This window comes from Haemorhous mexicanus, chromosome 6 (genome assembly GCF_027477595.1).
Source record: "Haemorhous mexicanus isolate bHaeMex1 chromosome 6, bHaeMex1.pri, whole genome shotgun sequence".
NCBI classification, from domain to species: Eukaryota; Metazoa; Chordata; class Aves; order Passeriformes; family Fringillidae; genus Haemorhous; species Haemorhous mexicanus.
In genome coordinates this window covers 57,671,541-57,685,486 of record NC_082346.1, presented here as the reverse complement: position 1 = coordinate 57,685,486, position 13,946 = coordinate 57,671,541, and the positions used below count along the sequence as shown (strand labels likewise).

At 44.2% G+C, this 13,946-nt stretch overlaps 1 protein-coding gene across 1 annotated transcript in view; it reads left to right on the top strand.

The window, feature by feature from the left end:
- The first annotated feature begins 786 nt into the window (after positions 1-786).
- The window catches only part of AKT1 (AKT serine/threonine kinase 1), a 78,544-nt gene continuing 65,384 nt past the window's right edge, over positions 787-13,946 (top strand). The window contains exons 1-2 of the mRNA XM_059850450.1: positions 787-924; positions 7,389-7,565. Of these exons, the coding sequence (XP_059706433.1) occupies positions 7,520-7,565 (46 nt within the window). The 5' untranslated portion in view covers positions 787-924; positions 7,389-7,519. The remainder of the gene's footprint in view (positions 925-7,388; positions 7,566-13,946) is intronic.

Below are 13,946 nucleotides of genomic sequence, written 5' to 3'. Positions count from 1 at the left end.
CCCATTTCAATGGGAGGTGGTGGAGTGACTGTCCCTGGAGGTGTTTAAGGAACGACTGGATGTGGCACTTAGTGCCATATCTAGTTGACATACTGGTGTTCGGTTATACGTTGGACTCGATGACCTGCCTTTTCCAACCTAACTGATTCTGTGAAATTGTCCATGCTCCAGGCAGCCGGTTCACAGGCCGAGTCAGGACAGGCCACATCCCTCGCCTCCCGGGGCACAGCGTCCCCAGCGCTCTGGTCCAGGCCCGGGCCGGGGAAAGGGGGGACACCGGGCCGCCCGGGGCCAGGAAACGCCGCCCCCGGGGCCTGGGGCCGGGCCGGCGGGTGGGCGGAGGGGGCCGGGCTGGCGGGCGCTGCTCCGCCGCGCTGTGGGAGCTCGGAGGGTGGCGAGGCCACGAACCGCGTCCGGGGAGCGGCGCGGAGCGGAGCGAGGCGTCTCCTCGGCACGGGCGGGAAGCGGCGGCGGGACCCGGCGGCGGCTCCGCGGAGGGTGTGAGCGAGCGAGCGCCGCGGAGACGCGTGCCGGACGAGCCCGGCGCGGGCGGCGGGAGCGCGGCCCGGGGGTGCGGGGGGAGGCGGCGGCGGAGCGAGGCGAGGGGCGGCCTCGCAGGGCGGAGCGGCGGGGAAGGCGAGCCGGCAGCCGGAGCGGGTGTGCGAGCCCCACGGGCCGAGCGCCTACGAGAGGGGGAGGAGGAGCCGCCCCGCCGCCCGGGGATGGTGAGGAGGAGGCGGCGGCTGCCGGGAGCCCAGTGAGGCCTTCGCTCGGCGCCCGCCGCAGAGCCCGCCCGCCTCGCCGGCCGCCCCCTTCCCCCGCTCGCTCGCTGGCTCGCTCCCCCCTTCCCTCCCCTTCCCCTGACTCCCTCCCCAGCTCCCTTCCCCTGCCGCCGCCGCCGCCTCCTCCTCGGGCTCCAGCCATGTAAGTGACCCGCTCCCCGGCTGGGAAGGGCTGGGGGAAGGAAGCGCCGGGGCCGGGGCCTGCTCGGCGCGGCCGCATTGTGCGGGGCCGGGAGGGAAGGGAAGGGCCGGGAAAGGGGGCGGCCGCTCTCCCTTCGCCTTCCCCGGGCGTGGGCTGCCCCGCCGGCCCCCGGGCACGGCCAGGCGGAGTGGGGGGCGAGGAGGCCCGGGAGGCAGGCGGCCCCGGCCGGTCGGTTCGTCCTGCAGGCGGGCCCGGAGCGGACAGGAAGCTGTTGGCTCCCCGGGGATGCGATGGGTGAGAGGGCGGCGGGGCGGGGGTCTCCCCTCGGGCCTGCCCCCGCCCCGGCCCCTGAGCGAGCATCCCCCGGGGAGACGGCGGTGGGGGCGGCTGGGAGGTGGCTTGTGATATTTCTGAAACAGCGGCGGGCAAAGTAGCCGAGGGCCCCCCATTTTCCCACCTCCCCCGCCCCCATTTTCTCCCCTTGTCTTCTGCGGCCGCGTTGTTCAGCCCAGCTCCGCTTTGCGGACCACGGAGTGTTTGCCGACGGGGGTGTGATTCCCTCCGTGGGCATTTCGCGTGGGTAGGTGGCTGTGCAGTGCTTGTGGACTTGATTTTTTTTTTTCTTTTTTTTTTCCCTTTCCTTTTTTTTTTTTTTTTTTTGCAGTCGTGTTTTGCAGAGGTCTAGGGAGCTGTCTGCAGAATCCCCCCCCCGCTCCCCCAGGTGAAGCAGTTGCCGAAATGTTCTTAGAGACTTGTAGGACTTGTGTCTGTTTCTTTGTAAAACACATAATCAAGCATATAAACGTTCTGGTACTTTCAATTTATTTTACTGACAGGACGCTACTGATGAAGGTACATCTTGCACCTTATTGGTGGTGTGTGCCCCCGGCCACCCCTGTGGGAAATATTTTACTGTTTTGGTTTGTTTTCCTGCCTCATGTAAGAAGCAAATCCATGATTTTCTCTTGTTTGTTTTATTTATACCACAGGAGGGATGTACATTTCAAAATACAGTTATAAAAGGGAGTTACTAACACTTAATGCTCAAGAGTATTTGTTTGCAGGTAAATAAATTTGACATACTGCATGACTAGTAATTACTTTCATGTAGTAGTTAGTTTCATGGTGACAGCCACAACATTTGTCTGAGTTAGCAGATTTAAAGACACTGTGGGACTGCCTTTAATTTTTTTTTTTTTAAATAGTAGGGTTTGTGTTGTGTGTGATGTTTATAGAACTGTTTTTGGTGTGCAGTAGTGGTAAATCAAATTTAAGAATTGATCCAGTGTCCACAAGTCACTTTCAGCTCCAGTATTCACTTACGGTCTTATAAAAATGTTCTGTAAGTGATTACATTAACAATTGAATAGTTTCACAACTGTCTTGATTTCTTTGGGGACTGAACAAAACTTCATTTGCAAATACTTTAAAATGGAATTTGATTAAATATATCTCAGGTTGGTAGCAAAGTTCCGAGCAGCACAATTCTTAAATTATATGAGCGTAAACTGTAAAAAGACTTGTTCTTGTTTGGGAACATAAAGAAGATTTTGTCTGGGCTGCAGAGGGGCTTATGAAGAAGTCACTTTTCTGCCATCACTCAGTTTTGAAATAGGTAGCTTAGTTTGTCCTATCAAACTGTTGTTGTGTTTGCAGCATGGACAGTTGGATGTCGTAACTGTGGCCCCTCACCTGAACAGCATTAACCTCCTGTCTATTGATCAGAGGCAGGAGAGCACAAATATTTCAAATTACAGTTTTTTAAACCTAGATTAGGCTAATAGATTGGGAAAAAAAAAAAAAAAGGGGGAGGGGGGGTTGTGGCTGTAGAGATTTTTGTTTTCCAGTTGCCATTTTCCCCAAAACTTAGTATCTGAGAATCCTTTGTGAACCTTGTGATATGCTGCACTTGCTGCTATAGAAATTCCAGTAGAGATGTGGTGTCATCGGACACACAGAGCACATAGTAGCAAATACTGGTGGCCACACCTAAGTCGTGGCCCACAATGCCTTTTTGTAAGGGAAGCTAAGATGGTGGCACAACCTGGTCCTTCTAAGCTTCCTTGAAAGCTGTCTGCCCAGATTTGGTAACTGGGTCATGGTGCGAAGCTGCTGCAGGCTCAGAGGGCCTTGAGCACATTGGAGTCACTGCTGCTCCCGTGAAACAGCCAGGGCAGGATTTGCGTAAGGCAGGAGATGTACTTCACTGGTCAAAGCCTGGTGGGAACATCTATCTGTACGCTCCACTTGAAACGTTGGCTGGAGCCCAACTTTGTTGTGTCTGTGCTGTTTTGGTGCAGTTGGCTGTCAGCTGGGAGCTTGCACTGGGAAGAGAGCGTAGGTTGCTCGTGGCATCCCATGTAATGGGCCTGAATGCACTGCCCTGGCCCAGTCCAGCTCCCGTGTACCTCATCTGCTCTCATGGCAGTGTCATGTGGCCACAGTAGGCAAACTTGGGCAGCTGGATCCTGTTTTGCCTGGTCCTGTTGCTGTATGTTGTGAGAACATGTAAGGATGTACATTTGGGCTCAGAGTGTTCTGGGAGAATCAGGACTGTGCCACACCAGGGCAGTGGGCATCGGTAACTGGTTGTGTGACAAGGCAAAGTGTTAGCCCAGGGGAATGCTTTTTTGTAATCTGCTTTCTGATCTGGGCTAATGAGTGCAGCCCAAACACAGTCTGACGTGCCAGGACTGAGGCTGGTGGGTCAGTCTCCTTTTAGTCCCTTGCTTACTCTACCTCACGAAGATGAGGTGATTACCGTGGGTGCTCCTGCACCCCATAAGCTTAAGCTTCAGCTTAATGGAAGACTTCCTTTTCTTCCTGATCTGCTCTAGGGTGTGAGTGGAAACAAATATAAAACTTTCCATTGAAAAGAAGACAGGAAATTCAGATTAATATTTCTACTTTCTCAGAGAAAAAAGAAGGTGAGGATAATGTATGGAAGAGAATGAGAGAAGGAGCTCTAACATGACTCTCCCAAATACGGAAAAGGTGGTCCTGCTCCACCTTCTGTTGGATGCTTGGTTTGACTGACTCCTTAAAGCAGGTTTCATTGCTGCAGTGCCTACAGAAGTGAGTTATCTCATTATTTATGAAGAACTTAATAACCTTTAAGGCATTAATATGTACGCAAAACCAGTGTCACCCTGATACAATGCTGATGTCATGCCGTTCATGATTTACAGCCCTTCAGCTGCGTGAGGACTATTGCAGTGTTAAAAAAAATATTACAGAAATGCATGTTGAAAAACAAGCAAAGAGAAGACTAAGAGAAAGACCAAGTTGTTTAGCTTTTGACAGTATTCAGTCCTGTGCAGACACAGACTGGAGCAGCCAGGTCATACTTACCTCAGATGCCCTCTCTTCACTGGGAACCATTCCTAGATGGCCATAAATGAGGACTGTAATCATTCCTTTTCTTTTTTTTTTTTTTTTTTTCTTTTTCCCCTCTAAGGATTTTATGGAAAGGAACTTTTTCTGGTTTACACATCTTCAGTAGTACATTGACCTATAGTTAACTTGCTCTTCTATTCCGAGAAATCACTCTTGCTTGCTGCCACTGTCTTCAATAACGTCTCTTACTAAAATAGATGTATTAGGCACAGCTTGAAAGTGTGTTTTAAAATACAGTAGATAGGGCAGGTTTGCTGCTGCTGGAACTGGGCCTATGGACATCTTGTTAGACAGTGAGAAGGGATCCCCAGCTCTTCACATTGCGAATTAAAAATAGCTTAAGTTTCTCCATGTGAAGTAAGTGCTCTGACATGGCTGACTGAAGGACTGAGGTGGGACCCATGATGCAGGTTGGTGTCAGGAAGTGTTTAATGTTTTTCCACTTTGTTGTGCCATGGCTTCTTTACAAAACTCTCCGCCCCCTTCACCACCCCTCTCCCCTGAAAGGAGGTGGGCAGGTAAAGACATATCCCTGAGAGCATGCCTTCAGTAGCAAGTGGGAAATGTTTCTTGGGTTGAAATGTTAGGGAAAAGGCAGTCCAAGCTGCTTGGACACCACAAAGAGTAGAAAAAATAGTCCCTCCGAACTTTTTATTTCTTTGTTGATTTGCTTTTTTTGGCTCTGTTATCATTCAGATTTGGATTATTAAATGACAGTTTAGCTGATGACAAGCAGGAAGCTGCCAAATTGTAATCCTGACAAGTGTTAATGCAGGCAAACCTGGAGTAAGTTAGCTGCAGATTGGAAAATTCTGGTCCTTCATGCTTTTTTATGTTTTTAATAATAGTATTGCCCTTTCTACAGCCTAGTTTGTCTTGTAGCTTCCGTTTTTGTGTATGGTTGTTGGAAAGGATATTGATTGCTCAGTGCCTGTAAATGGCTGAATTCAGGATGCAGAGGTAGGATTGCACAGTCCCTGCACCCTGTATGACACAAAGTTAGAAGCGTTAACTTTCACACCTGGGTGTTGCATTTCCATACTCAAGCTGTGATAATCTTGGGGGTTTTGTTCAACACTTTGCAAATTGCTCAAGCCTCTAAGTGAGGTCTAGCCTCCTCTTGACATCAGCAAGCAAGTCTAGCTTGCATGGCTGTTGTGCATTGTGCACTGCCATTTTGAAAAGAAAAAGCCTTCTGTGTTTGTCAGGTTCTATCCTAATTGCTCTGGAGCTCAAGGAGTTTGTTCCAAGGTATCTCTGGCAGCTGTGGATTACTGGTCTCTATTCTGCAGCATACAGTGTTCTCATATTTATTTATGAAATTAGGAATTATTACATGTCACTTGTTCCAGTGTAATTTTTTGTGTATCTTTCCTCCTTCAGGCAAACATCTGTTTTGTGGAGTTGATAATTCTAACTAGTGAGATCTGCAGATTTGTAATTTGGAAAACAAATCCAAACTCACCTTGTTTCTGATGAGAACTTCAACATAAACTGTTAACTGGAATAGCTGAGGAACATTAACAAACAGTGTAGGTTTGTAGGCAGAGTGTCAGGGAAGTGACCTCCTTTCTCCATCCATTTCTGCTGGCAGTGATGGAACTTGGTCAAATTTGAGCTTTGTGCTTTGAACGCTGCCTATTTCAGATCACTGGGATGTACTACAAAGCCCTCTGCCCCTGCTGGGGTTTCAGTTCTAGGTTGGATTCATTTTGACCACCTGTTTTCTTCCATCCAGTGTTATGTCTTAGTGAGTTATGGGGAATTAGTTGCTTTTTAATCTAGTTTCTGATGGATGGCTATCACCTGCAATGCTCTGAGATAATTGATGCACACATGCCAGATGCATGCAGAGATGGTATATATTTGTCAGGTGGGAATGGGATGTCTCTGTGGTAGGTGAGAGACTCCAGTAAAAGCTGGGTATTTGGTGGCAGTTTACAAATGCTGCTGGGTTTTGTTTTATTAAACTTGTTGGTTACTGCTGGGAATTTGTCATCAGTTAGGTTTTTTGATCACTCAGATAATACCAAATTGAATGGCAGCATGGACACTTCGGAGAGCATAGAAGAAATAAAGAAAAACAGGGAATATTTGTACCACAAGGAGAAAAATAATCAGATTCAATTTAGAAAAATTATAAAAGCTAATGCATTTGGGAAGAGATTACATTCAGTGAGGGAGAGAAATGGCACAGAATGTTTCTGTGGTAGTCAGCCACGAGCAAGGCACATTTTCAATAAGAAATGGCAATCTTGAGCTATTTAGAGAGGGATTTTGTCTCATAAAGCAGAGGGGTAAAAGTCCCAGGTTGTGCTTGGGATATTTCATTGTGAGAAAGGCAGCAGCAAACTGCAGCACAGTTAAGGAAAAGCAGTAAAGTTGATCAGGGTGCTCTAAGGGCTGGGATAAGAGTAAGGTACGTGAGCTTATCTGTGGTTGTTTGTATACCTCTAGGAGAGGTAGAAGTTAGAAATATCAAAGTTAGAGAAGATACTTTTTGGGGAGCCAAGGAGATCTGAGTGGGATTAAGGGGATGATGCTGAAGGTAGGAAAATTGGAAGCAGGATAGGAATATTCATTGTCAGAGGTTTATCTCTAAGACACACTGTATGCTGGTTAATAGACTATTATCAGGCTGTATGAAACCTTCCAGGAAATGTGCTGGAAGTCTTCCTTACCAGGAAACATTGAAAACTGGGTTTGTGATATTTCAGAATTTTTATTGTTGCGAAGAACGAGGTGGTGTTGCAGAGATGGAGGTCTACTAGGTAAGATCTTGGATCCACCCGTAATTCAGACAACACCTGGTAGTGTTGTGAGTCTGCCCATGATCACCCTACTCAGTGAAGAAGTAGAACCTTAGCTAGCCTGTATTTTGGCACCTCTACCTGCCAAGATAAATTCTTGTGGAGAGCTAAGCCCTTGCTTAAGATTTGTAATAATAATAGAACAGAAAAATCCCAAACCAGCAATGCAGCAATGAAAACTACTCCCTGTTGTATACGTAGTTGCACATCTGCAAGGTGCTTTGAAATGATGGTGTACTCTTCTTTTGATCCTTTTAGAAATAGCTGGAAGGGAGGAAAACGGAGGAGAAAACCCTCGTCCCTGTTGTGGAGCCTTCTGCTGGAGTTCAGGAATTTCAGCTGAGTGATCTTTTGCCATAAACTGGTTTTCAAGAGACATTCCTGCCATTATGAATGAAGTAGCGATAGTGAAGGAAGGCTGGCTTCACAAACGAGGTAAGTGACTCTTCCCTTCTGGACAGTGAAACGACTCCATCCCTCTCTAATCTGGTGTTTAGCAGCATGTCCTCAAATAATCCATAATTTTCCTGTTCATCCTAGTGGGAAACAGCACATAGGGAGTGTGCCTGACTTTTTTTCAAGCTTTAGAAAATCCATGTGTAAGGGTTTTTCTTTTGTGTGTGTGCATGTGTTCACCAAAAATTGGTGTCAACTGCTTTGAAAATGATAAAGGTAGCAAGTGAAAGAGGTACTACTTAGAGTGTTAGGGGTTAAACTGTAGTAAATAATTTTGGTTTTTGTGTAGGTCTGTAGCTTTCCTTTTTGTGCTAGAAGGGAGAATTAAGATGGATATTTTTGAACGGTGAAAAATATGCCTGTATTTTATGAGCAATTCTGTGCTCTTGCAGAGACTTGCTAGAAAATGTGCTATTCTGTGTGTGTCTGAACTGCTCTGAGTACCAGTGTCCTGGACAGGAAGAATAGCCTTGAGTTTCTGCACTCTGTGCATTTTGGTTGTACCATGAACGACATTTGATTTTTATAAAAAGTCTTTATTCTTGACAGAGTGGCAAAACTAATAAGACAGTCACGTGTATGGTTAGGCTTTTTGCCTTCTTTTCTTTCCAAAACAGTGGGTTTGGTTTTTCTGGGGAGGTGTTCATTTTCAAGCATTGATCCTATTGGGTATTACCTGTGTCTTTGTACTCTACTATTGTTTCTTGGAAAGGAGAGAGCAGTGTTAGGTACTTTCCATGATAGTGTCATTTTTTTGGACCAAAACCAGAATCTGTGTGCTCCAGCAGTAGGGAAACTTACATGGTTCTGCAGACTCAGGATTTTTCTAGAGGGTTTGCAACAACTTGCCTGAAGGTGCAAAGGTATAACATAATTATTTATGGAAGAAATTTGAAATGCATTATCATAACCTTGGTAAAGGGTGGTGGTTCTTCAACAACAATAAGAAATATCTAGGAATTTAGAAAACATGTTGATAATGTGTATTTAAGAGGGTGGAAGTGTATATTTCTAACAATTGGATATGCAGTGTAGTTCAGCAGATTGATGCTTGATGTACAAATGTTTTGTTGAAGCTTTTTTAGGGGGGTGTGTGGGATTTTTTTTTGTTCCGGTTTATTTCAGTTGGAAACACCTTTGCACTCATTAGCTTAACTAGCTCATTCAGTAATTCTGGTGTACCCAAGCTGCTTTGATCTGACAAAGTATTTGAGAACTATTCTGTGTTTGGATTAAATAGAAGAAAGAAACCCAGAATTATACTTCCAATTCCCGTTTATGAATCTAGAAACTCTTCAAATCGGAGATTTTTTTTTGTTTGTTTTAAACAATGTTTTCAGGCTGGGGGTTTTTAATCATCTGTTGTTGCAGTTCTTCCTACACTTAACCTGTAATTTTTAAAAAAAAATTTGTTATTTTGAGGAGCACTGCACAAAAGTCTGAGGGAGAAACATTTATTTTAAACAGTATGGAAAAGGCATTGTCAGGATGATTCAGAGGCACATGTGTCTGAAACTTTTAAACGATCATGTTGTATTTCAGGTTTGTCTGTGTTTAGTTTTATGAACTGAATTTTTGTTGTTTCTAGGATTATGATAAAGCTACTTTCAAGTAAGGAGACCTCTGGAGGAGGTCTTAGTAAAAGATGCCCAGATCTCCTGATTTTTTTTGTTGTTTTAAAATTGCCTTAGAGAAACAGATTATTATCTCTGATGGATTGCTGATAATATTATGATGAGATTACATGCTGAGCACATTCCAATTTTCAAAATGTTACTCTGCATGTTCCTCATATTTGATGCTGCAAATTTGTGCCCGAACTCCTAAACTGTTAAACGGACCTTGGCATTTTTTGGATGCCAGGTTTCCTAATCTTTTTAACCTGTTTCCCAATGTTCTTCTGCCCTCTTGGTATGTGCAATGACACCTATTTCATTCCAATCCATTGGCTTTGCAGCTGTTAATTTGGCGTTGTCCTCATGAGAGGTTTTTAGAAAGCAATGCTCTATTTTCTCTTCAGCCTGCTGGTGTCAGCCCTGGGAATCTCTTGGTTTTTGTAGCTGTTCAGGGATAGGTTGACAAATTCAGTTCATTTGGCTCTGTCTTTGCTGGGGAGTAACTTATCCACTCTGTGTATGCATGTGTTTTGTTAAGCTTCTTTTTTTTTTTAATAATCTACATTTATTACCAGACACTATCAGTTTGCTGGCTCTGCTAGATTAAGTGCTTCAGCCACAGGATGTTTCCAAAACTGATGTCTGATATGGTGAGCTTCTGAAGTCAAGGCATAAACAATAATTAGTGCAGGGAGGGACTGCTAAAGGGGGGATTTCAGATACAAGAAACATATATATATATATATGTGTGTGTGTGTGTGTGTGTGTGTGTGTGTATACACACACATATACAGGTGTGTATATACATGTGTGTGTATATATATGTAGTATTTTAGATTATTTATAAAACCAAATGTTGCACTGCATGTGCACTTTAAAGATCCTAGGGTTTTCCACATGCAAATATGTTAGTGACTGGCTAAAATCCAGATTAGGCAATGATGTTCTCTCAGCCTAACGTTCCTCATAGCTTTGGTTGGATTTGGTGTCTCTTACAGTTCCTGTCCTGAGCAGTTGAACAGCGTGGCTGGGTGCAGTTAAACAGTTGCCACATCTCACCCCAGCAGTGGCTTAATTTTGGTGGTTTTAATGATTTGTGTATGTATAAATCAGGCTGCAAAGTGCTCTGGAGCCCTTCTGGATGGCAGGTGTAAGTAAGCATAAAGCCATCATTAGCAGGAGCAGGTGTTTCGGCCTGGCAGGGAAGTAGCAGGGCTTTCTAAAGCTGTGTAGTTGTTTTCTTCTGTCAGCATGCTTTACATTTATGTTTTTGTTTCAAAGATTAAAAATACAAATGGAGAAATGAAATTAAACATTGCTGCCTGACCGAGAGTTCTTGGCAGTTCTCTAAGTCAGTCACTGAAGGAAGCTCCACTTCCAGTATTGCAGATGTTTGTTTGTGCTGGGGCCAGTTGTGTCCATGACATGTCTAACCTCAACCAGGCAGAAATAAAAGAATTTGTGAATGAACTTTCCCCTCCCCATCCCTTTCTCCATTAACAGTGCTTGGTGCTGTTACTCAAATACCAGCAAGGACAGACTCTTGTGACCACCCTTTGTATACCTGCATGGCTGGACTGTTCCAGCACACAGGTGGGAGGTGTGAAGGATCTCAGGCTTGTGTTTGTGCATCCAGCCTGTGTGTGTACATCCAGGGTGTGCAGTCCCTGCTTGTGTGATGCTGAACGTTTTGTTTAGTGGGAAAGGAAAGGATGGGGGAAATGGTTCGATGCAGAGGTGCTATAATTGTGATTGAATATGAGGAGAGAAGGAGAAAATTATCTGCCCAAATTGCTGCTTGTTGAGCTCTGAGATTATAGGCTTTCTGAATGTATGTCATGAGGATCCTTAATTTTGGTTGTGTGTGGGGAACTTTTTGGAGAACAGAGGTATACCCAAGTGTATTTTACTTGCTTTACTGATCCATTTTAAAGATCTCATTGGATTTCTTACATCTTTCTGCACTGGTCCCTGTTTATAAAGGTCCTTCTATTGTTTTCAGTCTTCATCCTGGTTTTTTTTTTTTTTTTTTTTTTTTTTAAGTCTTTCTGCATGGCTAACAAAGAGGGGATTGTGTGTTTTGATACTCTGTCATCTCTGTCCTCCCTAGTATGTCCGGTTTTCTTATTAGGGCATAAACTTGTATGAAAAAAGGGAGTCTTTTGGAGGCAGGGAAAGAGGAGGAGGGAAAAATACACCCTGACATTTGAAAAAGGAAATTGAAAAATCTCCATTTCTCAGTCTGAGAAATCTGAAGCAATTATAAGGGACTGGAGAGACCTGTATATTCATTAATATTTAGCAGGAAATGCACAGCTGTTTTGTTTTTAAATAGCATATTAACACCACATAGTAATTTTAACTATGAAAATCATAACATGTCCTCCAAATGCCAATTTTTATGGACTTCAGTCAGGTAAAACTATTTGACTGATGGAGTCTGTAGCTTACAAGCTGATCAAACCTAATAGAGGCCCTAAAATGAGAAATAATACATAGGATACCTCCTCCACTTCTGGATGTAATAACTTTTTTTTCTTTTGGTTAAAGAATTATTTCTGTAATGAATGGAGTGATACAGACAACCTAATAAATAACAAGTGGCCCATTGTGATTTTTCTTGCTATAACTTCATTGCATAAAGTGGATGCAAGATTTGTGTGTAAACCAGGACTAAAATGCTGATTGTTGCTCTTTTAACTTGCCCTAGCAGAATAGCACAGATGGTGAACTTTACCTTTGTTATTTGGAGCGCAGGTTCATACTTTCAGTATTCTGTTAGTGTGAATCAAAAAAGGATTTTACAAGACATGACCAGATAAATTTTTAAGCCAGGGAGTCTCTGGTGTTGCTGTTTTTCTTCACCTCTTCTTTCTTCTCTCTTTTCTGTTCTCACCATGTTCCCTACCTCTTTTTCTGTGTGTGTGCGTGTATGTTTTATGTTGGGGTGTTTTTTTGTTCTTACCTTGGCTTCTGTCTGTCCCTGGGATGTAGTGATGCACTGTCTTGGTGACCTGTGTAGTCAGAACCTTTGAGGTTCAGATTAGTTCAAGGATCGTCTGCCTTTCATGGTATTTCAAAGAATGGCTGTGGCACTTGATGCAAAGGATCCTAAGAGTCATCTGAACTCTGAAGATGCCAGCTATAGAGGGCACAGCTGCTTCAGAGGAAAAAGCTGGGGGGAATGGAAAGGTAAGAAACAAGACAGGGGCTGAACAAAAAACACAGTGGGGCTGAACGAAGAATGGAGTGGGGAAGTTGTGACAGAGGGAAAGAAGGTGATCCTGTTTCTAGAACTGAAGGGTTGGGTTTATAGGGAAATCTGTTGCTCTTCTTGTTGGAAACAAAAGATAAGCTGTGTCAGTTTGTGGTTTTCCTTGTGTGTCTCTTTTTCAACACAAGGGGCAATAGTTTTGCAATTCTAGCTCTTGGTTGCTTTCATTTTGCTTGTCCTGTTCTGGGAAAAGGGGACTGGGGAGGAACCAGGAAATTGTCAACTAATAAATCTGACCTTGGTGGTAGGCAAGATGCTAGAGACATTAAGAAAGGATGAGATCACAAAACATCTGGAGAAATATGAGCTGATAATGGCTAGTCAGCTAGACTTTTGGAGGGTAATCTCATCTGATGGAATTATTTGTGGAGAGATCATAGGAAACAGGCTGGGTCCACTGTACTGTAAAAAGTTTGCTCTGGATGACAGGGGAAGTCAGAAACTGAGAATCAGCTGGTGCAGTGTAACTGTGCTGTACTTCATCTTTGAAAGACCTGGTGTAGCCTAGAAATGGCTCATCTTCCTTTCACAGAACAGACTACTTGTCTTGGAGTGTTTCTGTTACTTTCCAGCAACCTTTCAGAAAACTGTCTTCAAGAACATTTTTGCATTAAACCCATTCTTTATTCTACAGTTTCACATTTTTGAAGGGTGACATCCAAATGTTTCTTTCTTCAGTAAAAATTACTTCCAAAAAGTCTTTATTCTAACATTTTCACAAAACACTTTCAGTTCTTTAGAGAAGTGATGCTGGGTTAGATGTGTTTTTCATTGATTGTAAACTGACTGGAGCTTACTTGGAAGTGAGACTGAGCACTCTCTCTTTGAATGGCAAAGAGGAAGAGCTGGGATGTTGATGCCCAAGTTATTTATGTCAGTCCTGGAAGTTTACTTTCATATTCTGTTTTATTGCACATCAGAAGGGAAACAAACTAGGTCTCAATTTTATCTCTAAAAGTGGGGTAGCGTCATAGATTAATGTTACTTGTTATTAAAAGGGATTTGAGCATGAGGGATCTAGGACATTGCAAGCCCTGTAAAAGCGAGCCTGGGAATGCTTGATACAGTGGATCATGCAGAAAGTGCCTGTATTGGCTTTGATTTTCTTTTTCATGGTTCCTTCTTTTTCAAAAAGGGAAAGGTAGGCCTCTGAAAAAGAAAAAAAAGAAAGCTCTCCATGTTTTCTGTTCTTTTTTTCTCTCAGTAGGCATATTGAGAAGTCATCAGGTTTGGATGTAGGAAGAAAGAAGTACTGAGTGAGTATGCTATTTTGAGGTAAAGAGAGAGCAAGAGAATAAAGCTTGCTCGTTCCTGCAGAGGTGGTTTTAGGCAAGGTGCTGTGCCGTGCATTTAAAATTTGGCGCCTTGTCCTTGCTTGGAAATGCCTTCCTCTGAAGCCCCTGCGTGGATGCCAGAAGGTTCCTTCCCTTCCAGCTGGTGCTGCTGCCACTGTGTAAGCACTGTCAGTTG